This window comes from Physeter macrocephalus, chromosome 5, assembly GCF_002837175.3.
Source record: "Physeter macrocephalus isolate SW-GA chromosome 5, ASM283717v5, whole genome shotgun sequence".
In the NCBI taxonomy this organism is placed as follows: domain Eukaryota; kingdom Metazoa; phylum Chordata; class Mammalia; order Artiodactyla; family Physeteridae; genus Physeter; species Physeter macrocephalus.
Window position 1 is genome coordinate 102,287,737 of NC_041218.1, and position 26,701 is coordinate 102,314,437.

At 50.4% G+C, this 26,701-nt stretch overlaps 1 protein-coding gene across 1 annotated transcript; it reads left to right on the forward strand.

Annotated features, from left to right (window-relative positions):
* Positions 1–382: 382 nt before the first annotated feature.
* On the forward strand, positions 383–18,513 carry LOC102993329 (ubiquitin-conjugating enzyme E2 D4). Its single transcript, XM_007114116.2, is given in 8 exon segments — positions 383–492; positions 7,518–7,587; positions 11,286–11,317; positions 11,413–11,490; positions 14,490–14,528; positions 14,530–14,596; positions 16,850–16,943; positions 18,468–18,513. Coding segments are annotated over 8 exon segments (450 nt in total). The 5' UTR covers positions 383–468.
* The last annotated feature ends 8,188 nt before the right edge of the window (positions 18,514–26,701 follow it).

Sequence of the window (26,701 nt, forward strand, 5' to 3'; positions counted from 1 at the left end):
AACACATGAAAGGATGACTACTTACAGAATTAAGTTCAAAGCAGAACCACTACTTTCAGGAGTATGTGACAGCCTGGGATGGAACACGGCGGGGGGGGGTGGGTCAGAGGGCATGGCCGCGGTACCTCCTGGGTGCTCGGCGGGTTCCTGTTAAACCAACGACCGCCCCTCTCTCCGCCAGCCTCCCTAGACCCTCACTGACCCGGGAGGTAGGGTTGCGGGGCGGCAGAGACCAGGGGAGAGGCGACCGGCGGCGCGGCCGCTCCGGGTCACCAGGGCCCGCTCCGCTCGCCGGCGCCGGGACTCCCCGAGACCCGCCACAGGCGGAACGCCGCCCCATAGTGCCCCGCGGCGCGCAAGCGCAGGCAGCCGTTCCCAGCTTGCAGCCCAGCGCGTGGGCCGATCCGGCCGCGGGCCGCCTCTGGCAGCCCCGGGCCGGACGCTCCTGTCCCCAGCAGCGGGGGCAGGATGGCGCTGAAGCGGATCCAGAAGGTAAGGAGTCCTCCCGCCCTCGGGCTCCTTGCTAGTCCGAAGCGTCGATTCGCGGGCGGGGGTGGCGCGGACGCCGAGTGAACGGTGGCTGAGAAAGCACGGAGCACGGTCACACCTGCCAGTGAGGGAAGCAGAACCAGTGCCCGCGCGGCCTTAAAAGGGCACCGCGCTGAGCGCGGGAAGGGGCGAGGTCACGTGGGGCTAGCGTGGGACGGGGCGGGGCGGGGCGAGGCGAGCGGAGGGTCTAGACCCGGCACTTGGAACCAGCTGCGGACTCCGCACGCCTTGGACCGTGTGCGCGGCCCGCCTGGGCAGAGTGACGGCGGCGGGCCCCAAGGAAGGAGGGCATGGCCTTGTGGGGGCGTCTGGAGGGCTGAGCAGAGGAGTCGAGGTTGGAGCTGGGCCCTAAGGGATGAGTAGGATCTCTACAGGTGCAGAAAAGGGACAAGGGGATTCGTGGCCCGGGAGAGACGACGTGGTTGGGCTTGGGGCGGGGAGGGTATGACTGGGGTTTAAGCGCAGCTGGAGCAGAGTATGGGAGTGGGTGGGCCTTAGGGGCAGTGCTGGGATAACTATTTTATCCTGTAAGTAATTGGGAGGACTTGCAGGCGTTTAATATATTAACTAGTATTTGGAAAATGCACAACAGTAGAAGAAAGAAAAGGTATTTTCAGTTCTGCCATATTTCAGTTCTGTTTGTTGACATTCTAGGATATCTACTACCAATCTTTTACCTATACTTAAATTATGCTGTGTTTTGTATCCCGCTTTTTCCTATAGCATCAAACGTGGGCATTTTTCATGTTGTGAAATGGTATTCATAACTGTGAGTTTTAACATTAGCATTCCGTAAATACATTACCAGTAACTTATTTAATCATTACCTGTAGTGAATAAACACACTGGGCGTGGATGTCACAGGGCAAGGCACTTAATCATTCCCAGCCTCTGTGTCCACATGTTTTTACAAGTGTTTTTTTGAGACTTAGATGATACATGTTTAGTATATGCTTGGCATATATCAAGTGCTCAGTATGAGTTAACTGCCCCTGATATTCTAAATTGTATATAAAGTAAATAATGCTGTAATAAGCATCATTGTGTGGTGAGCTTAGGCTTGATTGCCAGAGGTGAGACTGCAGGATCTCTAAGGGTATGGCTCCTTTTTAATAAACAGCTCTCCAAAAAGGAATGTTTTCAGCAAATTATTCTCTGAAAGAGGTCATCTGTTATCCTAGGACTTTGAAAAAGGTGAATGACATGCTCAGATCTGTGTTGTAAAAAAGCCTTCTGGCTCTGATGTGGCCTGGAGTGGGCCAGACACTGGAACAAAGGGAGAGTGGAGGGTATTGTGCAAGTCCAGCAAAGGCTTCATCCAAGTGAATGACCATGGAATGGATACCGAGGCAAGAATTGTACTTGGATGATGTGGAAGGGTAGAATTGACAGGACTTGAAAAAGAGTATGTGGTGAAAGTGAGAGAGGGAGGTGCACAAGATGGGTAGCTGGGTGGATGGTAGTATTATTTCCTATGTTGGGGAATCAGACATTTTGAGGGCAGGGAGCAGGGTGCGGGAGATAAGGAGGGTAGGTTTGAACTTACATGTGCGAACACGTAGGCTGGTAAGATTTACAAAAAGAAGAACTAAGAGTAACAAGTTTGGACCTTGAGGATGACATGGGAACCGTAGATGTAAGGTAATTGAGGTCACAAGGCCAGGGAGAACTTTTCTTGGTAGGAACCAATAAAGGAAGTAACCAGAGCTGGCTTCACCAGTATGTGACTCATAAGGTCTCACAGGGCCCCTTGCTATGAAGGGCCCTGCCCTTGGTTTAATGCTGTGCAGTCACCGTCTTGAAATCTCAATAATTTTGACCAAGAAACCCCACATTTTCATTTTGCACGAGGACCCTGCAAATTCTGTATCAAGACCTGGAAGAAACAGTCCATAGTGGTCAGAAGACATCACTGGGATGAGTTAGGAAGCCCTGGCTGCAAGTAACAGAGACCCAGCCACCCTTGCTCACAGAATTGGAGGTCCATAGAGCTTTGGAAGTGATTTTGGAGCTCCTGCTCTGTTTTTGTGAAATTCTCTAGACTGAGTAGCTCTGGGCCCCAGAGCCCACTGGACATACCCTGGGAGACAAGGAGGCGTTGGCTTCCAGAAGTTCTCAGAAAGCCCAGCAAATCATTTTTTTTTCCTTTACCCCTTGTTATGAATCATTTCACATGCTCATTCTTGAACCGGTGGATGGTAAGGGGTGCAGCTACTCTTAGACCTGGAGCTGAAGGTGAGTCTGCCTCTCCTGAGGGACTGGAACTGAACAGGAGCTCTTCAGGACAGAGGAAGAGGAGTGGATGCCAGCAGTATGAGGCCTGATCAGGAGGTGGCCTTGCACTAGCTGTCCCCTTAGCTCCCAACCCACAGCCCTTGCCAACCAACTTCATACCTTTTTAAAAAGTTTTTTCCAAAGAGTTGAGTATTTGTCCATGAACTTTCAGTTTATTGCTAAAGTATTTCCTTCAATTAAACAAGAATTCACATTTAAAAATCTGAATATGTGTCAGTGTAACATTTCTAAATGTCTTCAACAGGGACAGGGATTTATGTGGCAGCATTACATTTATGTTTATATTAATGATGATTTTTTGCTTTTTAAGGCAATATGTATCCTTTAGAGAAAATTTGGAAAATACCCCAAAATGCAATCTTTTGAAAAGTCATCTGTAGCCCCATGAGATAATTGTGGGTAATGTTTTGTTTGTTTGTTTGTTTTTTTGTGGTATGCGGGCCTCCCTCTGTTGTGACCTCTCCCGTTGCGGAGCACAGGCTCCGGACGCGCAGGCTCAGCGGCCATGGCTCACGGGCCCAGCCGCTCCGCGGCACGTGGGATCCTCCCAGACCGGGGCGCGAACCCGGTTCCCCTGCATCGGCAGGCGGACGTGCAACCACTGCGCCACCAGGGAAGCCCTGTGGGTAATGTTTTGATAAGATTTCATTCCAGTCTCTTCACTGTGAATGGATGCTTCTGATTATTGTAGTCACGTGGTACCTCAAGTTTTATATTCTGCCTTTTCCCCCTCTTTTTACCTTAATGTTGTTTCATGACTTTTACTCCCGTAGTCTTTAGAAACTATAATTTTTAATGATTGCATAATACTTGATTTAGCTTTTCCAAAGAAGTTAACTCTTTTTCTGACTATGAATGTTAGTTGCTCTTCAGAGAGAACTTGGAAAATCAGGGAAGTATAGATAATACCATATTTCATCTACTCTAAGATGAACTTTTTTTTTACATTTTCACATCTCTGAAATTGGGATGCTGCTTAAAATCGCTGTCAGCCCGGCAGCAGGTGTAACTTGGTTGTCACCATCTGTATGTGAAAGCCATGTCCCAGCAGAGTGTATATTGAGGTTAAGTGCATTGTTGGTGTGTTGAGTAAGTGCTTTAAAAATGTCTTCAGGAAGATACTGTGGGAGGGAGACACAGGAGGGAGGACATAAGGGGGTATATGTATACGTATAGCTGATTCACTTTGTTATAAAGCATATACTAACACACCATTGTGAAGCAATTATACTCCAATAAAGATGTTTTAAAAAAAAAGATACTGTGACTTAATGCTGAAAATAAAAGCTTTTGTGGACACAGGCACAGAAGCAAAACAGTGGGGAATAAGCTTCATATCAGTGGAATAAATGTTGCTGGAGAAAGGACTGCAGTTCTTTGTTTCCACGCCAAGCTAGCCAGATGCTTCATAGACCACAGAAAGGAAGGTTCCACCTACCCTTCGGTCGGTGAGGCTGGGTCACCTTTATTCACCGAGGTTTGTGCAAAGAGATTGTGTATTGTGGGCCTTTGCGGAATGGGTATCAGTGGCTTGGAAGAAAACTCCAGAAACAGTATAGTGGAGGACTGTTTAAGAATTGCCACATCATCATTGCTTGGAAGGCACAGAGGATGATCGTGAGGACATCCGTGACCCGGGGTTAGTAATGGACTCTGTTTTTCCTTTTGTGTGTGTGTGTGTGTGTGGTATGCATGAGTGATTGAAAAACAAAAGCATGTGCCCAAGTGAGCTTAAAGCTGAGTTTTAAAATAAAAGTTTTAAGTGTAAAGAATATCATATGATATCACTTGTGTGTGGAATTTTTAAAAAATGAGACAAATGAACTTATTTACCAAACAGAAATAGATTCATAGACATAGAAAACAAACTTATGGTAACCAAAGGGGAAAGGGTTGGGGGACGATAAATTAGGAGTTTGGGTTTAACAGATACATACTACAAAATAAACAATAAGGACCTACTGTGTAGCACAGGGAACTATATTCAATATCTTGTAATAACATATAATGGAAAAGAACCTGAAAAAGAAAAAAAATATATATGTATAAGTGAATCACTTTGGTGTAACCCAAAACTAACACAACATTGTAAATCAACTATACTTCAGTTAAAAAAGATTTTTTTTTAAAGATAGCAAGAACACAACCCACAGAATGAAGGAAAATATTTGTTTGTCAAATATCTGAAAAGGGACATGTATCCAGAATATGTAAAAATTCTTACAACTCAACAGTAAAAGACTATCCAGTTAAGAATAGGAAAAAAAAAAAGAATGCATTTGGTCTTAGTTTAATTGCCAGTGTGTTTTCTTTCTTAGTTGTATATAAGATGGTCGTACATTGAATGAGATCTTGGATTCAGTGAAACACAGTAACAGAATTGAATGTGTAACTATTTAAAGTGTAATGGTTTGCTTAACTATTTTCCTCTGGTAATCTGCTATGCTTTAGCCTTCTTTTCCCTTTTCAGGACTCACTTTTATCATCAATGTTATTTATAACAATAATTATTACACAATTTTAACCTGCCTAGTCCTTTACAATTTACAAAATATATTATTTGTGTGTTTATTGAATAGGTAATAAATTCCCATGATTCAAAATTCAAACAATACAAAAGGGTCTACAGGGGAAAGTCTCCCATCCACCCTCCCCAGCCATCCAGTTTTTCCCCCAGGGTGTCATCAGTGTTAGTAGTTTCTTCTGTCTTCTTCCAGTACTAGATATCTCTCTATCCATTCCTCATTCTTCTTTTTGTGATACTAATGACTGCATCCTCTGTGCACTATCATCCTTGACTCTTTACTGGGTATACTTGTGTACGGTTATACGCATTACAAAATTATAGCCAAACATTAGTGCTGGCCGGTTGGCAGGCACGTGTTATAATTACAACTGCACGGATCATTGTACTGAGGCCCAAAGAGGTCAAAGTTATTTTCCCAGTGACAGATCTGGGACTCAGACCTGGGTCTTCCAGCCTCTATTGGGAAAACACAGGAGTGTGATGCATTAGTGAACTAGTTTCTTTCAAATCACACTGTCCTTCCTTGAAAAGCCTTAGCATTTGAGACTCCTTGGTGCTATAGTTGGGACCTGTCAGTTGAGACCCACTTCTGGGCCTTCAGGAATCATCAACTCTTAGTAACCATTCACCACACCTTTTATGAAGTATATGCGCTCTAGGGACAGGGAACAGCCCATGCGAATGCCTGCAGGTGTGGAGAAACCTGCTGAGTCGGGGGGAATTGGCCAGTACTGCTAGCTTTTCCTGCCCCTGACTGCGCATCTGGTCTCTCTGGGATTTGCCTTAGTGCAGAGGGTATAAACAATCCCCTACAGAGTGGTAGTGGAGGTGTGGAGGACACAAAGCAGAGGGAAGCAGGAAAGGAACTGTTCTGAGGTTCCTGGAGCCATACTGCATTTTTGAGCATGTCCTCTGGTCCCCTCACATGACCTTAGTTGTTCCCCACGCTCATTTCTGTTGTGACAACTAGCAATGCTGAGTACTGAGTGCTTACCAAGTGCAACCTATTTAGATACATTCGATACTAGCTAAGAACTGACCGGTGGTATACTGGTAGGTGTTTAAAAACCAACCCTCTGGGATGAAACATGGCTCTGATTTGTAACACTTGCTGGCTTCTGTGATATAATTATTCCCACCGTGGCCAATTATATTTGTGCATATGTGGGATAAGTACCGGATGGCCAGAGAGGTGGGGGTTACTAGAATGATCAGCAGGCCCAGAGATGATACGGTGGGATCAGGAGGGCCTTTGTGGATGAGCTCAGTTTCAGGCACAGTTCAGGTGAGGAAGAATGTGATCATCCAGGTTTAAACTTCATGTGCGTGCCCCAGACCCTGGGGTTTGCCATCCCCTGAGGAGTTTCCCTGCCACCTGATGGACCATTACTTGTGCCTCCTTCCTTCTCTTCAGAACCTCTCTGGAAACCTCAAGAAGTTTACCCAGATCTGGAATCTGGGGAGAGTGCAGAGTATTAGGACACATCCTAGTACATGCAAGCTAGAGCTTGAGTCACTGCCCAGACTCTTAGGACTTGAGGCTCATGCTGGGCTAAGATAACTTTGGGGGATTGTGTCTACAAGTTGGTATCCCATTAAGGGAATCTAGTTATGATGTAATTCCCGTCTCCCCCATTGGTACATGGGATAGCTGTGCTAGACTGATTCGCAGTGTTCTTCATCTCCCACTTGGAGCCTTAGGACTCCCGTACAACCAGAGGTGCGTAGGGCAGTCGGGGAGGTAGAGAGGTTGAAATACAGGAGCCCTGTCCTTAGTTGGGCACTTCCGCTGGGCTAAGTGCTTCCATTCAGGAGCCCAGAGCTAAAACCCAGCCCCTGCCCTTCTCCACCTGAGTGGGTGATGGGGCCTTGCCCTCTTCCAGCTCTGTGACCTTGGGTAAGTAATTTAACCTCTTTACATCTCAATTTTCTAACTTATTAAATGGAAATGATAATACCTTCTTCCCACGCATCTTCACGGCCACGAGTAGACCCTTGTTTTCAAGGGTATTGCAGATGACTTGTTTTCCTTAGCCGGGCCAACACACTCCTGAGGTCCGGGAACCCCTCCCACCAGGCGAATGCACTTCTGGCCAAGAGGTGTGGGGGGTAGAGCGGCATCCCCAGTTCACACACCAGCTCTGAGCTCACTGAATTAACCAACTTGCAGGGGGACCCTCCTGCCCAGTGCTCCGCAGGACCTGTGGGAGATGATTGTAAGTACCTTTCAGAGCTCCAGATCCCAGGAGCCTTGCAATCAAGACCCCCAAATTTATCCGCCCCTCGGGTTTGTTTGTTTGTTTGTTTGTTTGTTTTTCTAAGGAAACCTATCGTTGTTCTCCCTTCATTTGGTTGTGAATTGCTTCTTAATTAGACGCCTTGAGTTCATAGGCCGCCTGGTCAAGGTGCTGCCAGAAATCACCATCTCCCTCCACTGGGGCACAAGAAAGCCATCTTGTCCGGAGGCACATTGGCTTCTGGAAAGTGCCTCTGGCCAACTACAACTTGGGGCGTTGGTATAAAAATGGTCACGAAGCTGATCATGGAGGACCTGCCGCTGTTGCACGAGGGGGCAGAGCTCTGGGGGTTGGGGCGGGGGCAGCTGGCTCCTGGCCTCTGCGAAGCGGGGCGGCAGTTCTTTTCTCTCACTTCTGCTCTTCCCCACAGGGGAGGCTGAAGGAGCAGCGCTAGCCAGCCCTCTGCCACCCTCTATAGCCGACTGGCCACAGGCCAAGCTGCCCAACACTTGGGTTTCCCAAATCTGTGCTCTGCTCTCCCACTTCACCTCCACTTTCTGAGCGTCTTAGGCTCTGGGACACACTCATCCTTTACTGTAAGGCTGCAGTAGCTACAGCTGAAGGAAAAGTAGGCCGGGAAGGGAAAGACTGCGTAAAAGAAGGGTGATGTGCCCTTCAAGGACACTGAAGAATTAAAAACACGGACTCCAACAGAGCTTGTACACCAGTGTTCATTGCACCATTATTTACAATCCCCCAGAGGTGCCCAAGTGCCCATCAACAGACAAATGAATAAGCACAGTGTGGTATATATATACAATAGCGTATTATTTAGCCATTAAAAGGGATGAAGTTTTGACGCATGCTACAGCGTGGGTGCACCTTGAAAACATGCCATGTGAAATAAGCCAGAAAGAAAAGGGCAGATACTGGATGATTCCACTTACATGAACTAACTAGACAAGGCAAATTCATAGAGACAGAAAGTAGAGTAGAGGTTCCTAGAAGCTGAGGGGAGGTAGAAATGGGGAATTATTTCGTGGTGCAGAATTTCTGTTTGGAGTGATGAAAAAGTTTTGGAAATGGATAATGGTGGTTGCACAACATCGTGAATGCACTTAATGCCACTGACTTGTACCCTTAAAAATGGCTAAAATGACATATTTGATGCTGCATGTTTTAAAACTTTTTTATTATGTTAAAATACAAGAAAGAAGAATGTCACAGAGCTGGAATAAAAGAGGAAGTGGTGTCGTGTGTGTGTTCCTGCATGTCCTGTGGGCTGAGGCTTAGAGGAGCTGAAGGTGGACAGACAGAGCCACTGAAAACGGCAGATTCCAAAAGCTTTATGCGAGAGTTTAAATAATTTTTTTAGAGCAAAACAAATGATTCCCATTGCATTTGCAGAGTTAATGAACAAGGGTGGCTTCACGTGATTGTTACCCGACCTGTGTTGTCCTTCCAAGCGTCCCACATCTTGCTAACATATTTTCCCCTCTTACCTGTTGCTTAAGGTAATGTAAACTACGGTCACTGGTAAGATTGGACTGGTACTGACGCAGCCTCAGCTCTCTAAAGGTGCCCCTCATTGCTTCTCTGCACCACACGCACTCTCACCCTTCCCTGCCGCCCTGTGCTGGAAGGTGGCTATCCTCATCCGAGAGGCTAGCCACCCTCCATACTGAGTACCTGAGTTTTGATGAGGTTTGTACAGCCTTGGAAACTAGCTAACCTTTGGGGGGCCATTTCATGCCTTCTCTGTGGGCAAGTAGCCCCTTGCCAGCATCCCTCTGCAATTTCCTTTCTCTTCCTCTCTCTTTTGGGGCCTTCTCTTCTGACTGTGCCCCCAAGCCCTGCTCAGCCCCTCAGCAGACCTCAGGGGTTAAAGTGAATGGGACCAAAGTGTCCCAACCTGTTTGCCAGAAGGAGCCACTCATATTAGCTACTGCTCCCCATGGGCTCCTATTGTCTAATATGTTAATTATCAAAAACACTTATTTAATAAGGAATTCTATTCTATATTATGATTAGGCAAACGTGTACCTACCAACTAATGATGAGCATGAATTGGAATAAAGGCAGTCAAAAGAAAAAGAAGTGCCGCTTCCATTAGCTCAGGCAGCCTTATTGTAGGTAAAGGTGTTCTCTTCAGTAGCATTTCTTGAAACGTTTAAAAAAGGTCAAGGGCTGCTCTGTCTTTGGATTCCTCTAGGGTTTTGGGAAGCCTCTCCTTTGGTCGCTTCACTTGCTCCCCTCCTCATGCCTTGGCAGTTTCCTATCCTGCCGTCAAGGGTAGAGTCTGGGAGACATTTGAACAGGCGGCAGGAAACCCAGTGCAGGACCAGGTCTGAAACCTTGGGCTGATAATTCCACACTTACCATGGAGCCGTAAGACAGAATTCCCTAGAGAATAACAGAGCCCTCAGATGCTCTCAGCAGCCCACTGGGGTGGGCAGATAGGTGCTTTCCACAAAGACTGGAATAAACTGTCCTGGGAGCTTTGGAAATGAGTCACTGGCCCACTCTGGCCCAGCCTTGCTGAGTGTCCGGGAGCTTTCCTAGGGATGGGTACAGCAATGAAAATAGCCTGAGACTCCAGAGAGGGCAGCAGGCATGATACGCAGCGAGAGAAGGCTCTAAACCCACTAAGGAGGGAGCCTGGCCTGACCACCTAAGGTGGGGACCTGGGAGGGAAGCACAGGGCAAGCCCCCCTTGTTCTTGCTCTTGGCTCTGTCACCTAGTCCCTGGAGCACAGGGCACCGCTTGGGGGATATGTGAGAGGACACCGATGGAGGGTGGCCGCATTGAAGCCCCACGGCCACGGGCATTGACTGGCTCCTGAAAGAGACCCTTTGGAGAGGACTTCAGAGTGAACTGTGAAGAACTAAGGGGAAAGATTTATAAAAGTAATGTGGAAAGTGGCTAAAGCCTCCCCAAGGCTTAATTCTCGGCTAAAACCTCCCTAAGGCTTAATTCTATGCAAAGAGAAGACTGAATGGTGGTTTACTGGCACCTGGGTAGTGAGGAATTTAATTTTGTTCTTAAAAGAGCTGGCCTCTGTCCCTAGCCTCTGGGAGGCGATCTCTGAAACGTCCTGCCTGATAAGACTGTCTGTTTACCCAAAGGCTTTGACCCATACCAACAATGTGAGTTAGAGCGAGGGCTGGCCACACGAGCTAGACCAGCCACGTGGTTTAAGGTGGAGGCTTTGGGTCCTGGCCAGAGGAGCTGGAGACTTAGATCAGCCACGTGGGTAGTCCGTTAATCCATGCTGCTTCCGTGATGGAGCCCTAGTAAAAACTCTGCGCGCTGAGCCGGGGGTGAGCATCCCCTGCAGGCAGTGTCCTGTGTGCTGTCACACATCAGTGCCAGGGCTCCAAGGAGGAGGACAGCGGAAGCTCTGCATTTGGACCCCTCCTGGACCGTCCCCGTGAGCTCTCCCCTCAGCCGATGTTGATCTGCAGCCTTTCCCTGTGATAAACTGGAGCTGTGAGTACAACAGCCTTTCATGAGTCTGGAGTCTAGTGAAATTACAGAACCCCCTGCAGGGGCGTTTGGTGTCAGAAGCGAGGGCAGGCTTGCGTGAACGGCACCCTCTGAGCAGAGCAGCTCCTTTTTGGTGGAGAGACGTGTTCGTCAGGGAGTCGCACTTTCCCGTCTCTCTTTCATCTTGCAGTGTTCCACCGGCAGGCCACCATCGTGGGCCCGGTAGGTAGCAGCTGCTGAGAGCAGCCCTCGCTTTGCTTGTTGCGCTGTACGCTCTCACAAATGCACTACTCCGCTTTCGGTGGCTCACCCTCCAGAATGACAGTCCCTCCCAAGGAGGTGTTTTCTTCCTGACCGTCCACTTTCCTACAGATTATCCTTTCAAGCCCCCAAAGGTAAGGACGGGACAGGGACAGCGTGTGATGAAGCCACTGGTACAGAAAGCTGCACCTGGGACTCCTCCCAAGGGCCTCATCCACCACCATGGGTACGGCCTCCCAGGAATTAAACTCTGGACTTTCAGAATCCATTCCTCTTGTGAGCAAGGGCCGGTGTGGTGAGGGCTTCCTCCCGAAGCCGTGGTTTCAGGGGTGCTCCTTGTAGGGTGGCTGAGTTGGGACGTGTCTCAGGCTCCAGTTCCCTTCTCTGCAGTCCCTCTCAGTCTAGGGCAGGGCTTCTCAGGCCCTGTCCCAGGGACGTTGGGCAAAGTCCCGGGATATTTGTGGTGGTCAAAACCTGAGGTGGGAGGTGGGGAGAGGATTGCTTCTAGTATCTGGTGGGTGGAGGCCAGGACTGCTGCTCAGTACCCTGAATTGCATAGGACGGCCCTCAGCGTCTGCAGGTGGAGAGACCCTGGCAAGTCCCGTCCTTCCCGCACCCAGAGGAGTCCTGCCCTCGTGAGACTCACAGTCCTGTGTGGGAGACATTTAGTATGAGAGCTGGGCCACGCAGAGGAGACGCGCAGAGCAGGAAAGTGGGACAGGACAGTGAGGGCGGAGGACGGGGGGATCGCCCTGAGCATGGGGGTGCCCACAGGGAACTGGGGGACAAGCCTGTGTTTGGGGGCGGGGAGGATGCCAGAGGGGTGGCCCATGGCATGGGGTCTGTGGCTTGCTGTGGTGCGGAGAGGCTGCGTGGGGGCCGGGCTGGTTGTGAAGGCAGGGCAGGTGGCACGAGGTCAGGCAGAAGAGGCAGATTCTGGAGGATTCCAAGATGGAGCCAACAGGAGAGGCGGCAGGCCAGGTGTGGTCACACAGCAGTGATGTGTATGTGATTCACATTGCTTCTAACATATTTTTATTTTTCTGATTGGAAAATCGATAAAAATTGGTTGTTTTAAAATTAGAACATTTGGAGAACTAACTGATATACAGATGGCAATCAGTCTCCCTATAAACCTATCCCCAGAGAGGATCGCAACTGACAGCCCTGTATACGCTCCTCCAGGATTTTTCTTCATACGCCGGTATATATTTTTATTCTTATTTTTAAAATAAAATTGTCAGTTCTCATTGTGAATGAGAAAACCGAGGCTTTGAATGGGCACGTCATATCCTGAAAATGGCATGGCTCATAGTGGAGGGTGGGACTTGAACCCAGATGTGTCAGCCTATTTTTTTTAACTTTTTATTTTGAATTAATTTTAGACTTAGAGAAAAGTTGCAGAAATAGTACAGAGTTTCCATATACCCCTGTCCAGCTTTCCCTGAAGTCAACATCTTACGTTACTGTAGTACGAGTTTCAAATCCAGGAAATCAGTGTTGGCCACGATACTCTGAACTAAACTGACGGCCTTACTATTTTACCAGTTTTCACTGCCGTCACCCTTGTGTTCTAGGACCCTGCACTGCATTTATTGTCTTGTCTCCTGCATCCCCGCGGTCGGTAGCAGGGCCCCCGTTTCCCCTGGTCTTTCATGACCTTGATGCTCTTGCGAGGCATTGATCAGTTACATTGTCAGAGGTCCCCCATTTGGGGTTTGTGTGGTGTTTTCTCAGGGTGGACTAAGGCTTTGCGTTTTAGCAAGACTTGCGCAGAAGTCTTGAGTCTGTCTCAGGGCCCCCGATCTCAGGGTTTGTGATATGTCCTACGGCCCTGAGGTTGATCTTGATGGCTCAGTTCTAATCAGACCCCTTACCCAGTGTGTGCACGTTGTATCGAAGCCGTGGGAAGAGGCCCCGTCGGGCTTCTCAGCCACAGCTCTTCCTGGGCATTGCCACCAGAGGCCATCTGGTGCCTCCGTATTTTTAACCATGGTTAAATGTGGTTAGGATCCCGGAGACCTTGCCAGCTTTTAGCAGGGGAGACTGGGATGTGCTGGGCAGAGGCGGGCAGATGCTAAAATAACTCTCTTGAGTGTGACTGTTATTCCAAGGGGTTTGGTTGCAAAGCGTGTTTCATGGTCTTGAATCTACCCCCTCGCCCCTTTCCCTGGTGAGAGATGCTGCAGTGTCTTGTAAAGTAGTGATCGTCCATCTTACCTCCTTCATTAGAGTATAAGCTGCTGCTGATCTTTCTTAAAATAAACAGGATGTAGTCCTGTGTGTCTCTGGGGCATTTTCAGGATTCCTGACTGCCCAGAGGACAAAGGGGAAACAGCGCCTATTATTAAAAGACTGAAGTAAGCCCTGTGAGCTGGAGAGGCGTGTGCTAAAAAGTCCTCTCTTCTACAAGAGAAGAGGGTGCTTCTGTCTTTTTGAAATCTCCTTTCCACAGGAGAACAAGATAAAGTAGACTGATGTTTTGGCAAGAATTTTCTGGCTCTGAGGGGGATCTGGCAAGACCGCGTGATCTTCTTTAGAGGAGATTTTGGGGGATAAGGCAGATACTTAGTGCCTGAGACGCTTTGCAAGTTTGACCCGTCCTGGAAGAAATCATTTGGTAATAGATGATAAGCCTCCCATACACACAGCTTCCTCTCCTCATATTGTGAAGTAAGTTGTTTTTTTTTTTTTTTTAAAAAGAAAAAAAACAGGCAAAAAACCCACTATTATATTATAAACTATTTCAGGCATGCAAAATATTGTAGATAATAATATAACGGATGCCCACGTATGCACCATCCAGCCTAAGAGCTCCCTTTTTCAAGGAGACTTCCGAGTCTTTGCTACCGCCCTTCTTATCCCTCAGAGCACACTACTTTGGGGCAGACGGTGTCAGTCCCCGTGTCTAGCTCAAGTACCCAGCAGGGAATGGGTTGGGGGTCTACTCCTCTGGGTGGCCCCTCCTGTATCCTGTTCAGGTTTGGGAAGGGATCCCAGCTCATCCAGGACTGTGCAGGGCCAGGTATGGCCCAGCAGTGGTCAATTCCGCCTTACTTGGTTCATTGTCCAGACGGATACTGTCTAGAGTGTCCCTCTGGTCTGTCTGGCTTGAGGTCTCTCGTCTCTGCAGGTTGCTTTCACAACCAAAATGTATCACCCTAACCTCAACAAGCAACGGCAGCATCTGCCTCGACATCCTGCGGTCCCAGTGGTCTCCAGCACTGACGGTGTCAAAAAGTAAAAGGTAGACGTGCGTGCCAGGCTCTGACGCTTCGAGTGCCTGTCACTCTCACAGCAGTGTTTCTAGCCTCACACTCCTGGGAGGAAACGCAGGCTCGTGGAGAGCAGGCAGCTCCCATAGCCCATGGTCATAGCCCAGAGGGCAAGAGTCCCAGGTGGCGCCCTCCTCACCCCCACCAAGTCCACATGGATCAGCTGCTCTGGGGTGCTCCAGCCAGACTGTCGCATGGGTGCAAGAAGAAAATGGTGATCCTCTCTATACTTTTTATCTGAAAGTAAGAGAGGCAAATATTACATTGCCTTCTCCGTTCCCTCGTTTATTCATTTATCCAATGTAGATTGTGGATCAGCCCTGAAGGAAGAAGACACAGGGCCTGCCCCCAGGGCCTTGCAGTTGTGCTTTGAGCTCAGGTCTCTGCATGAGGGGGAAGAAACCAGTCTAAACTGGGCTTGAGGAATGCAGATATTCCTTCCCAACTAAGACAGGCGGAACATGGTTGTTACTTCACAATATGAGGAGAGGAAGCTGTGTGTATGGGAGGCTTATCATCTATTACCAAATGATTTCTTCCAGGACGGGTCAAACTTGCAAAGCGTCTCAGGCACTAAGTATCTGCCTTATCCCCCAAAATCTCCTCTAAAGAAGATCACGCGGTCTTGCCAGATCCCCCTCAGAGCCAGAAAATTCTTGCCAAAACATCAGTCTACTTTATCTTGTTCTCCTGTGGAAAGGAGATTTCAAAAAGACAGAAGCACCCTCTTCTCTTGTAGAAGAGAGGACTTTTTAGCACACGCCTCTCCAGCTCACAGGGCTTACTTCAGTCTTTTAATAATAGGCGCTGTTTCCCCTTTGTCCTCTGGGCAGTCAGGAATCCTGAAAATGCCCCAGAGACACACAGGACTACATCCTGTTTATTTTAAGAAAGATCAGCAGCAGCTTATACTCTAATGAAGGAGGTAAGATGGACGATCACTACTTTACAAGACACTGCAGCATCTCTCACCAGGGAAAGGGGCGAGGGGGTAGATTCAAGACCATGAAACACGCTTTGCAACCAAACCCCTTGGAATAACAGTCACACTCAAGAGAGTTATTTTAGCATCTGCCCGCCTCTGCCCAGCACATCCCAGTCTCCCCTGCTAAAAGCCGGCAAGGTCTCCGGGATCCTAACCACATTTAACCATGGTTAAAAATACGGAGGCACCAGATGGCCTCTGGTGGCAATGCCCAGGAAGAGCTGTGGCTGAGAAGCCCGACGGGGCCTCTTCCCACGGCTTCGATACAACGTGCACACACTGGGTAAGGGGTCTGATTAGAACTGAGCCATCAAGATCAACCTCAGGGCCGTAGGACATATCACAAGGGCCAGTCTCCTGGCCTCAGCGTGCCTTTGGGTCAGGGGTCGGGGCACCCCCTACGCCTAAAGAAGGGAGAGGAGATCAGAGTGGTCAGCAGTGGGCACTTGAATGTGGAAGGAAGGAGGGCAGCAGCCCTCTCACGGCACGGCCTCTGAGCTCAGAACAGCAGCGGGGTCGAATAGCTTTAAAACGACAAACCATCCCTCCCATCCGTAGCTTACCTGTGTGGGACTGTAGTCAGGACCTGGATGGAGTCACTGAAGCAAGGATGATGCTTGTTTAGGGTCATACAGAGGGTTCCAGAGCAAATCCAGGAATGACAGTACATTTAGCCTGGGCCCCTAACAACCCCAGCAGCACGGCTCCCTCAGCCCCTTGCCGCAGCCCCGGTGGGTGGGTCCTCACGGGTCCAGAGCAGGACTGAGGGCGCAGGGCAGGGCAGTGTGCATTTGCTGGGCAGTCACACAAATCCGGTTCAGAATCTCGTTGTCCTCCGTTTGCTGGGTGTTCCACGTCTGTGACCTTGGACAAGTCACCAGAATCTTCTGAGTTCTGGTTTCTTTCACAGTGAACAGGAGGGCCCCTGGGACCAAACAACAAGGGTGCATGACATGGAGCCAGAGACAGAGCTTTCGAGAGCAGGGAATGAGGGCCAGAAGTGCCCCAGAGTAGATGTGCCTGGGACGCACCAGGATAAAAGTGCTGTCCAGCTGATAGATGGACAAAGCGAGTACGTTCATGACTATTGGGGCATCAGAATAATTTAGATGGGGTGTCGAAGGGAAGATAATTGCTCTGTCAACAAAGAGCTCGAGTTGGGGGGCTCAGCAGACCCGGGGTGACCTGAGAGCCTTGTGGCTGTAGCTGACCCCCTGTTTCTTTTCTTCCCAGTTCTCTTATCCATCTGTTCCCTGCTCTGCGACCCCAGCCCTGACGGCCCTCTGGTGCCAGAGACAGCCGACGCCTACAAGGCCAACAGAGAGAAGTATGTGTCCTCTTTGGATTGCTTTGGGGCCTGAGCTGCTCCAGGCAGCTCCCAGCAATACCCAACCCTGAGCTGGTGCTTCCAGGCCAGCAAGGGTCCCACAGACATGTTCCGCCCATGCTGAGCCCTCAGCTTGGACTCCTGGCTCGCTCACTAACGTATCCCTTGAGTCTGAGGAGGGAGAAGGAGATAAAAGCAGTTCAGCTTCCTGGGTAGCTCATCAGCTGCCACTACTGAACCCTAAGGTATTATTGCCAAGCCTGCCCTTGAGGCCAACGAAGTCAGTGGTCAGCCAAGAACGGACTCACAAGAATCTGACAGCAAGAAAGCTGTGGATAAATTATAAGGTTTCTAACACAAGGTAAGGGCTGTCTGCTCGGATATGCCCAGGGTGAGGCCAAGGCCAGTTGAGGCGTGAAACGCTGCTGTGCTCGGTTTGCCGATTGGGGCTGAGAAGTGAGCGGTGTGTTGCTGTTTTCCTGACGGGCCCTCACTGCCAGCTCTGTTTAAACACTGATTACCAGGCTCAGAACCGTAGAATTCTGACGCACGCGGCCAGACACAGCCGTGTGCGCGCTGCAGCCTGGGCGGATGTCTGCGGCTGGTGAGGCAGGCCCAGGGGCTCACCCTCACTGCGTGATAACCTCTGCACGTTGACGGCACTGTGAGAAAGGGCCGGGCATGGCAGGGGCCCAGGCCTCGGTAGCGGCCCTGTGAGCAGCTCTGGGGCAGGGGCAGGGTGGGGAGGGTGGAATTGCTGGCTTTTAAAGAACACTCCGGTGGGTCCTTTAGTTTATTACTTCTCTTCTGCCTGAAGAGATTAGAATGGAATGTGGTTTTTCCAACATATATTTCTTGAAACCTTTATAGAGCTCATTATTTCCCTCATTTGAGTTTTCCTGTGTGACAGTGATTTTTAATTGACTAGATTTTAATTTGTATGTATGTACGTATTTATTTATTTATTTCAACACTTGTTAGGATATATTTTAGATATACCAAAAGTGGTTTTTTTCATTGCCTCCTCTGATTACACATCTCTCTTACAGTGTCACGGCACCAGATTTCGTTACAGTAATGAGGATTAACGCACATACTCTCAGTGGGCACCAGACCTGCTCCATGCTGCCGAGAGGGGCACTGACTCACACTCTGGTGGCCAGATTCCTGGAGCCCGTGTGCTGGCCAGCCAGGGCTGTTCCCCGCTGACCTCTGTGTATCTCTTCCTGATCCACATGCATCCATGTTGTAGGACGGGAGAGGCGGAGGGAGGAGGTTCTTTGCACTCTTAATCTTCCACGGCAGATAGTTGTGAAGAACCCTCAGGACTCACCAGGCTAGGGGTTCACGGCCGTGAACGACGCGTTGCTGCTACGGGCAGTCTACTTCGCTCGTTCATCAGTCCTCGGTATTTGACTGGAAGCAGCAGCATCGCCCCCGTATCAGTTCTGTTCTCTGCTCCGCCTTGAAAGGAAGTGACCATTATGCATGAGGGTGTCACCCCCTCTGCTTTTTTTCTTCCAGGTACAGCAGACCAGCGAGAGAGTGGACCCAGAAATATGCTATGTAAGTGCCTCAGAGAAGTTTTACGGGAGACATTGTCCAAGAGAAGCTGAGCTGAGGCGTTGCTGGCTGAGCCGCTCACAGAGCATCATGTCTTCTGCCAACGGACGCTGCTTGCCCACTTTCCCCAACCACAGCATGTTGGTACCACTCTCAGCCATCGTGGTTTTGACAGCGTCATGTCTTTGATGCCAGATCGGTGGTCACTGTTACGATCTGCAGCCTTCCTGGCTACATTGGAATCTGTCCCTCCACCCCGACTCACTGCTCACCTCCTGGGGGGACCCGTGCCCCTCCCCTGCCCGGCCTCACTCAGGCGGCATCGCTCACGGAGGGGCTACACAGGGGGCCTCGGCGTGGCCCCTTACCACGTGCTCTTGGCCTTTCAGGACTCAGTGCCAGCCCGGGTGCCCAGGGCGGAGCGGGCAGGCTTCCCTCACATCCCGTCTGCTGCCAAGCACATCCGAGGAGTCTCCACTCATCCCAGGAGTTCCTGGGAATTGGGAAGAGTATCACTGGGAAGTGGAGGCCTTACCCCACAGCCCCCACCAGGCTTCCTCGGCAGTGCCACACGCTGGCCCTCTCCCCTCACACCGAGCAGCGGTAAATAGAAGATATAAAGGGGTATGAAGCACATAACAGGTCATGAGAGATGACTGTCCTTGTAGAAGCAAGAGCAAAATTATGAAACCTGGAAAGATTTGGGTTATGCTTTTCCATCCGCTGAGGTTTTTCATCACCCCTACCTCCTCCCGTTCGGAGCCTCCGTGAAGTCCAAGTGTGAGCCAGTCACTGACCAGACACGGGGAGAGAGGGGGACTGTGAAATATAAATAGAAATGTAATTCGCTCATAACCCTAAACGATAACTGACACTGAAGTCTCTCTTTTTTTTTTTCCAGGCAGGAGAGAAGATGCGGAAACTTTTAACAGGTAGCCTGTCGGGTAACTGGCCTCCTCTCTGAAGTTTCTGATGCAACACGTTTTAAGACTTGCCTTCAGAGTTCAAAGTTTTGAGATTAGGTCAGTGAGGAGAAGGGCAGGAAAGGGGTTAGTCTCATTAACCCTCCAAAGAGAGGGAGGAGAACTGAGGGACTTCAGACCTCTAATGTCCAATTTGGCCTGGTCTTTCCCAAGGGGGTTTCAAAGCTGGTCCACTCCCAGAACAGCCATATGAAAATAATGTCTGGGTGAGTAGGACCAGGGGGTGGAGAAACACTGAACTGCTGCAACCAAACGGCCAGGCCTGTGGAGTTTGGAAGGAAAAGCCTACAGACCTTGCAGCCGGGGGTCAGCACTAGCTGAGCACGGGAGGCTCATCTGCTGCAGAAAGTGCCAAGTTGTAGCCCAGCTGCGCCGCTCTTGCTTTCCAGTGAGAGTGCTGACATTAGTTGCCACCGCTTCCTTAGCAAAGCAAGCAGCAGTCTGAGCCTGGTCTGCCTTTACTTTTTGGGGAACCCCATTTAGGATCCTCTGTTACCACAACAAGGCTGCTCCCCGCTTCCTGTGTTCCATGGGCCCCGTTCCCTGCCTGTTACCATGGTGAGGGTTGCCCTTTTAATTTTTTTTTTGTCTCTTTGCTACGCCTTCGGTCTTCACCTAAACAAGGTGATAAACGTTAGGTGTCCCCCGGGAGCACTGTCATCACACGTCTCTGCCACTTCAGACACTGGGTCACAGCGCTCCTTGAAGCAAACGTAACAAAGCACGGGAAGGTAGATTCACGTTTCAGAGACAAGTCAGAGGCTCAGAGAAGAAACCTCCAGGCCCACGTTGGTGTTGAGACGCTGGGGGCCATATTTCAGCCTTTCCAGTGTAATGGCTTATGACTCCCAACAAGCTGGTGAATTTTCTCAGCCCAGTCAAAGTCTCCCCAAGCCTGCTCTCCCTGTTGGAGATAGGCAGTAGAAAAAGTAAAAACATCCCTTTGGGATCCCCGTATAAATTACCATTCGCTCTTCGCTAACTTGAGTCGCACTCTGTACCTGCCAGAGCCCTTGGACAGGCCACCACAGTGACGGTCCACAGGCCTGTCCCTGGCAAATTCCCTGGACTCTGTCCCCATGGGAAACTCGCTTTTCATGCCTTCCAGGGTTCAGGTCAGCCTGAAGGACAGGCATCTTAGGTTGAAAACCTTATTTTTAAAGGCACTGTGGTGCAGGCAGCTCCCGCGTAAGCCACAGGTACACATATCATGTTGCCAAGGCGAGTCCCCGGTCAGTAACTGGACAGCAGCTCTGAAAAGCTAATGGCGGGAGTGATACATTTTCTTCTCTGCGGACCAGAGATATCATGGAGATGCATGATCTTAAGCAATTGATCCAACATGAACAAATGGCTTAGCTCTGGCCAAAAGTATCTCAGCTTGCAGGACGGTGCCGAGATCTCGATCCTTTGTCAGGCTACGGGAAGACCCAAGAGTTCCAAGAACACGGCAGAGGGTCAAAGTCTCCCGACAAGGGATGAAAACACCAGAACACCAGTGTCCAACGGCCTGGCAGCTCACAGCTGAGCTACGTGTCAGCACCGTGGGGTCCCACACCACCCGACTGCAGATGCTCAAGGACGGGCAGGGTTCTGTCTCTGAAATTCAGGAGAGAGTCTCCTGAAGTTCCAGAGGGGTGCTTATGGGACTGGTCTGCAGAACTCCTGGCCCGAGGCCTGTCCTGGCCTGGTGAGGATTGGATGAGGATTAGATCTAGCCGTGAAAGCTGGTCCTCTGAGAAATGGAGGATGGCTTCCCAGTGTTACCAACCTGGGTCCTTGGACTATTTAAGCAAAGAAATTGGTAAGAGACCAGACAAGAAATTCCGGCAAGGCTTTAGTGGGGCCTCAGCGGCAGCCGGGGGGAGTGAGAGCAAGTAACCGGTGCCCTCGCTCGCTCGCTCCCTGAGCCGGAGCGTGGGCCGGAGGGGCGGCTTCGGTGACCTGCGCGCCCCCTTGCCGGCGCTGTGTGCAGGGATCACGTGCAGCCCCCCGCTTTTGCTCCACGCGCCTCAGAAGTGGCGGTTGGGTTTTGGCCTTTTTGTATCTCACTGCTCATAACCGACCCCACCTGCGCACTCGTGCAGTTATTTTTTAGTCCCTTACAGTGTCTTTGTATCCTGTTGCTTGAGGAGAGGAGACGCTTTTCCAGGTGCAAGCACTCCAGGAAAGGGTCCCGAGTCCCAGGTCCCAGCCTATCTCGCCAGCACCCCCAAGACAGCAGCCTGGTGCCATGCAGGCAGGCAACGCCCGCCCCTCAGGTCTGGTGTTCTCCCCCGGCCCGTCTGCTGGCCTCATCATGACCATCACCGGGGTTTCTCTTCTGTTGCCAGAGAGATTTTATTAAAAACAAAACCAAAAAGCTATAGAAAATCTGCAAACCCCCTATCAGACCAAATAGTGGCTTCTTGATTTTCCTTAAAAAAAAAGTCTCCTTCTTATCCCATCTCCACCCCACTTCTCCCAGACTCCCAATCCTCACCCTTCAGAGAGGCCCACCTGATCTATCCAGCTCCCTGCCACAGAGCTTCCCTCGGGATGCAGGGGCTTGGCTGGGCTCCCCTTTGGGAGGTAATGACAGAACTGCCCCGTTGGAGCCTGCCTCTCAGCCCTGCTGGCCACCTCCATCACCGCAACAGCTCAAGGGCCTAGTCACAGGTGTGGGGTGGGGGGAGGCCATCACTGCTGGCTGGCCACTGTAATTACTTTCTAATGACTTTAGGTGGCTCTATGCAAGCATCGACTGAGCACTTGCCAAGGGCAAGGTGTGAAGGGGAGGGGAGAGGAAGAGAATTATAAAAAGAAAACATGATGTGGCTGCCTGCTGGGAACTCACCGGGAGACCACAGGCCTCAGGAAGGAGGTGGGACTAGGGTAGGGTCTGATGGATGGACGGGGGAGAGGGTCCAGCAGGCCAAGGGAGCCCTTCAACAGAGGCTGGGTTCCAGCGTATTCTGGGAGCTGACTCAGCACCTGGGGATACTCCCGCACATGGCCCTTCCCAAACTGGGGCCCCGTTACCTTCTGGGAGCCACAGGGGTCACCAGGACACTAGGGTAAATGGAATCACAGGGCTGACCTTTCCAGAGAATCGTTGAAGGCAGAGGAGTGCCAGGATGAATACAGATGTTCATACTGAGTGGATGGCACATTTCCTATAAGCTGGTGTGTAAGACCGTTTCACACCCTAGACCCCCAGTGAAACAAGCACCGTCACCGGACCAGGGACCTCTTAGGGGCAAGGACACAGGCACAGCTGCATCTAGCCCTCTATCCGCGTGAAGAAAGGAAAGAAGTGCCATTAGGCCTGGGCCCAGCCTGGCCTCAGAGTTTGTTCTCGGGAGCAGTAATGGCCTGGCTAGGGCACAAGAAGGCCAGCAGTGCTCAATGGGCAAAATGATCCAGCAGCTCCAGCAGCAAGGATGCGGATGGAGGCGTGGGCCATAATGTTGAGGGTGGCAGAAGCAAGGGATTTAAGCCTGGCTACCCTTCTGAGGAAAGTTGAAAGTTCCGTGTCAAGTGTCCAGCAGTGGGAATTCCCTGGCGGCCCAGGGGTTAGGACTCTGCACTTCCACTGCCGGGGGCACGGGTTCAGTCCCTGGTGTGGGAACTAAGATCCCGTATGCCGCGTGGAGTAGCCAAATACATACATACATATATATATGTGTGTGTACGTATGTCCAGCATGCAGGCTCGGGACGCCTTCGTCCTGAAACAGGAGGGAGTGACAGAACCTGTTGACACCCTTGGGTTTAAAATGTCGGCAAAGTTGTAGTTACACCGCAAAATCTCCATCACCTGTGTCTTCTGTTCCCTTTGAGCCTTATGGAATTTCTGCTGACCCCTTGCTGCGGGCCCACCCATCTACAGCAGGGAGCTTGGCTGATGCACGCACGGCTCCAGGTCTTTGAGGCTGAGGCCTCAGGCAAGACTTGAGAAGCTGGAGGCCCTCACAGCAAGAGCGATGTGAGCAGCGAGAGTGCCTTCTCTGTGGCCTTTGTAAATGGTTAGGGTGGCAGGAAAGAGCACTGCTCCTCCGGTGAGCCACCTCGTACCCACTTGTGGCTGCCCCTCGTAGCCAAGCCTTACGCGACAAGCAGTCCACACTGGCCACTCCCCACCTGAGGGCCTGGGTCTCTGACCAAGGTCAGGACTGCAGCCCTCCCACCTTCCTGCCGCTGACTGCTTACTCCCTGTTTAAATCATAACAGGGACTCAACTAGGAAGGTTTGGGTTGGTTGGTTGGTTGGTTTTTAATCTCTCAGGATGTGAAGTATTTGTTTACTGGATTCCACTTACCATGCAGCATAAATAAGTTTTCTTTTTAGGGCAGGAAAAGCAACGATTTCATTTCTCTAACTCTGTAGTAATGTGGCCGTGTGTGGCTGGAGCAGAGATGTAATCCTGGTGGTTTTTAAGAAAATGCTTTTCTTGCTAATTGACACTTCTGTGGAGGAAGACTTTGAATAAACACCTATTCTTTCCCACTGATGGCTGCGGTCTGAATGATTGTGTCCCCTCAAAACTCCTATGTTGAAATCTTAACCCGCAAGGTACTGACATTAGGAGGTGGGGCCTTTGGGAGGTGATTAGGTCCTAACGGTGGAGCCCTCGTGAATGGCATTAGTGTGCTTATACAGGAGGCCCCCAGAGAGCTCCTTTGCCCCTTCCACCATGTGAGGACACGTGACGGCCATCTATGAATCAGGAAGTGGGCTCTCACCAGATACCAGATCTACCAGTGCCCCGATCTTGGACTTCCAACCTCTAGAACGGTGAGAAATGAATTTCAGTTGTTTGTAAGCCGCCCAGTCTGTGGTGTTTTGTTACAGCAGCTTGAATGGGTGGAAACCCTGGGGGACACTGCTGTGGCAATTCTTTCTCTTACCGTTGTTGACTCCTTCTAGGCAGTGGGCTCCAGAAGGCGTTTACCCGCACGGTCCCTCCACACTTGGGCCCAGATGCCTTCAGGACACAGCTGCCCTCAGAGTGTGAAGGACACTGACCATTTGGAGCCCTGCTTTCATGCCCTGGATCTGTTTTCCAAACGCACCAGGAGAGCATCAAGAAGTAAAGAAGATCTGAGTCTATCCACATGCAAGAAGAGTATACAGGCTTGTGTGAATGACAGAGCAATTTGCTAAGGAGAAGAGAGAAGAGTCTTAGGAGTGACCTGTGGAGACATCTCACATTCTCAAATCAAGGAAAAACCAACAAGAGGGAGACAGCCAAAAGGAAATAGGAACTCAGGAAAAGCAGGAGTGGGAGGGAGAGGGGCGTGGACAGGATCTACACACAGCAGCCAGAGGGATATTTCTTTGGCAATAAATTTATTTATTTATTTATTTATTTATTTATTTATGGCTGTGTTGGGTCTCGGTTGCCGCACTCGGGCTTTCTCTAGTCGCGGCGAGCGGGGGCTGCGCTTCGTTGCGGCGCGCGGGCTTCTCATTGTGGTGGCTTCTCTTGCTGCGGAGCACAGGCTCTAGGCACGTGGGCTTCAGTAGTTGTGGCTAGCGGGCTCAGTAGTTGTGGCGCACGGGCTCTAGAGCGCAGGCTCCGTAGTTGTGGTGCACGGGCTTAGTTGCGTGTGGGACCTTCCCGGACCAGGGCTCAAACCCGTGTCCCCTGCATTGGCTGGTGGATTCTTAACCACTGCACCACCAGGGAAGTCCCCAGAGGGACATTTTAAAAACATCCCTAGATCAGGGACTTCCCTGGTGGTCCAGTGGTTAAGACTCCATGCTCCCAATGCAGGCGGGGCCCGGGTTCGATCTCTCGTCAGGCAACTAGATCCTGCATGCCGCAACTAAGAGCCCACACGCCACAACTAAGAAAGATCCCACGTGCCGCAACAAAGATCCCACATGTGGCAATGAAGATCCCGCGTGCCACAAGTAAGACCCGGCGCAGCCAATAAATAAATAAATACACATAAAAACATCCCTAGGTTACATCCTCTCTGTTTAAAGCCCATCCAGGGATTCAATCACACCTAAGAATAAAGTCCTCCCCCTGACCCACAGGGTCCTACAGGATCCAACCCACACCCATGCCTCCTTCCCTCTCTTTTTCTCTGGGCTCCCACCTCAGAGCTCCAGCACCTCTTGTTCCCTCTGCCTGGAACACTTCTCTCCAGATCTTCCACAGCTGCGTCCCCCACCCTCCCACCCCCATATCCAGTCTCTGCTCCTGTGTTACCTCTGGAAGGCCTTCCCTGATCTGTTAAGCTGAAATAGGCTACCACACACTAGAGCAGGAAGTGGAATCCTAATGTCCCCACCTTCCCACACCAGGGACCCCTCAGCCTTCTTTCAGTGGAGCCTGGGTCTCCCTGCTCTTTCCTTATCAGTATGGATGGACCTGGTCACCACCCTGAGCTGATCTAGTGCCAGAACAAAGAGACCTGCCTCTTTGGTCTGCACAGCCTGATTCAGGCAAGGTAGGGCCTCCCCCAGTTGACTAAAGTGTTGAAAAATGCACCCTAGTAGGCCTTAGGGATCCAGGGCCCCCAGGCTGGGGACTGGCAACCAAGTGGAGGAAGGAAGCTGGTAACTAGGACGTGTTTAAATAGAAACATTCCCAGAGAAAGAAGAGAAAACACAGACACGTGGAGCCAAATAAAATAAGGAACAAGAACAATACGACTGTCTGTGGGTTGAACTCCCCTGGAATATGGAGGCTAAAGGGACTGGGGTGGACCAGAAAGTCACCTGAAGGTCAAGTCTGAGGGAAAAAATGACAGCAGAGATGTTACTGAAGATGAAAAAAAAGACTAGAAATAGGGAGAGCTGGGAGGCCTCCATTTACTAGAGTTCATTTTTCCGATGCAAACACATCAGCGAAGTCAAAGTGGAGAAACGAGGAGACCTGTACACTGCAGAAGATCCAGGGTGGTTGGGGAGTGAGGAGGGCTGCACACAGAGCTGCTGAAGGCAAGGAGTATTTGGCCAGGACCAGAGGTTTCCCCAGGGTGGGACCAGGTAACTGCTCTGCCCATCAGAGAGATGTCAGAGTTTCTGCCTGTAAGACAAGCAACAGTGATGTGAACAGAAATGAAAATGGACATAACAAATGAAAACTATTTGTGCCCAAATACGGTTTACAAGCCCTTAAATGCACAGTCCAGACCCCAACACCTTAAGATGTTGGTAACTGATTTGGCAGCAAAATCTGACCTGAACTGCCATGAGGCTATTTAGAGTCTTTCTA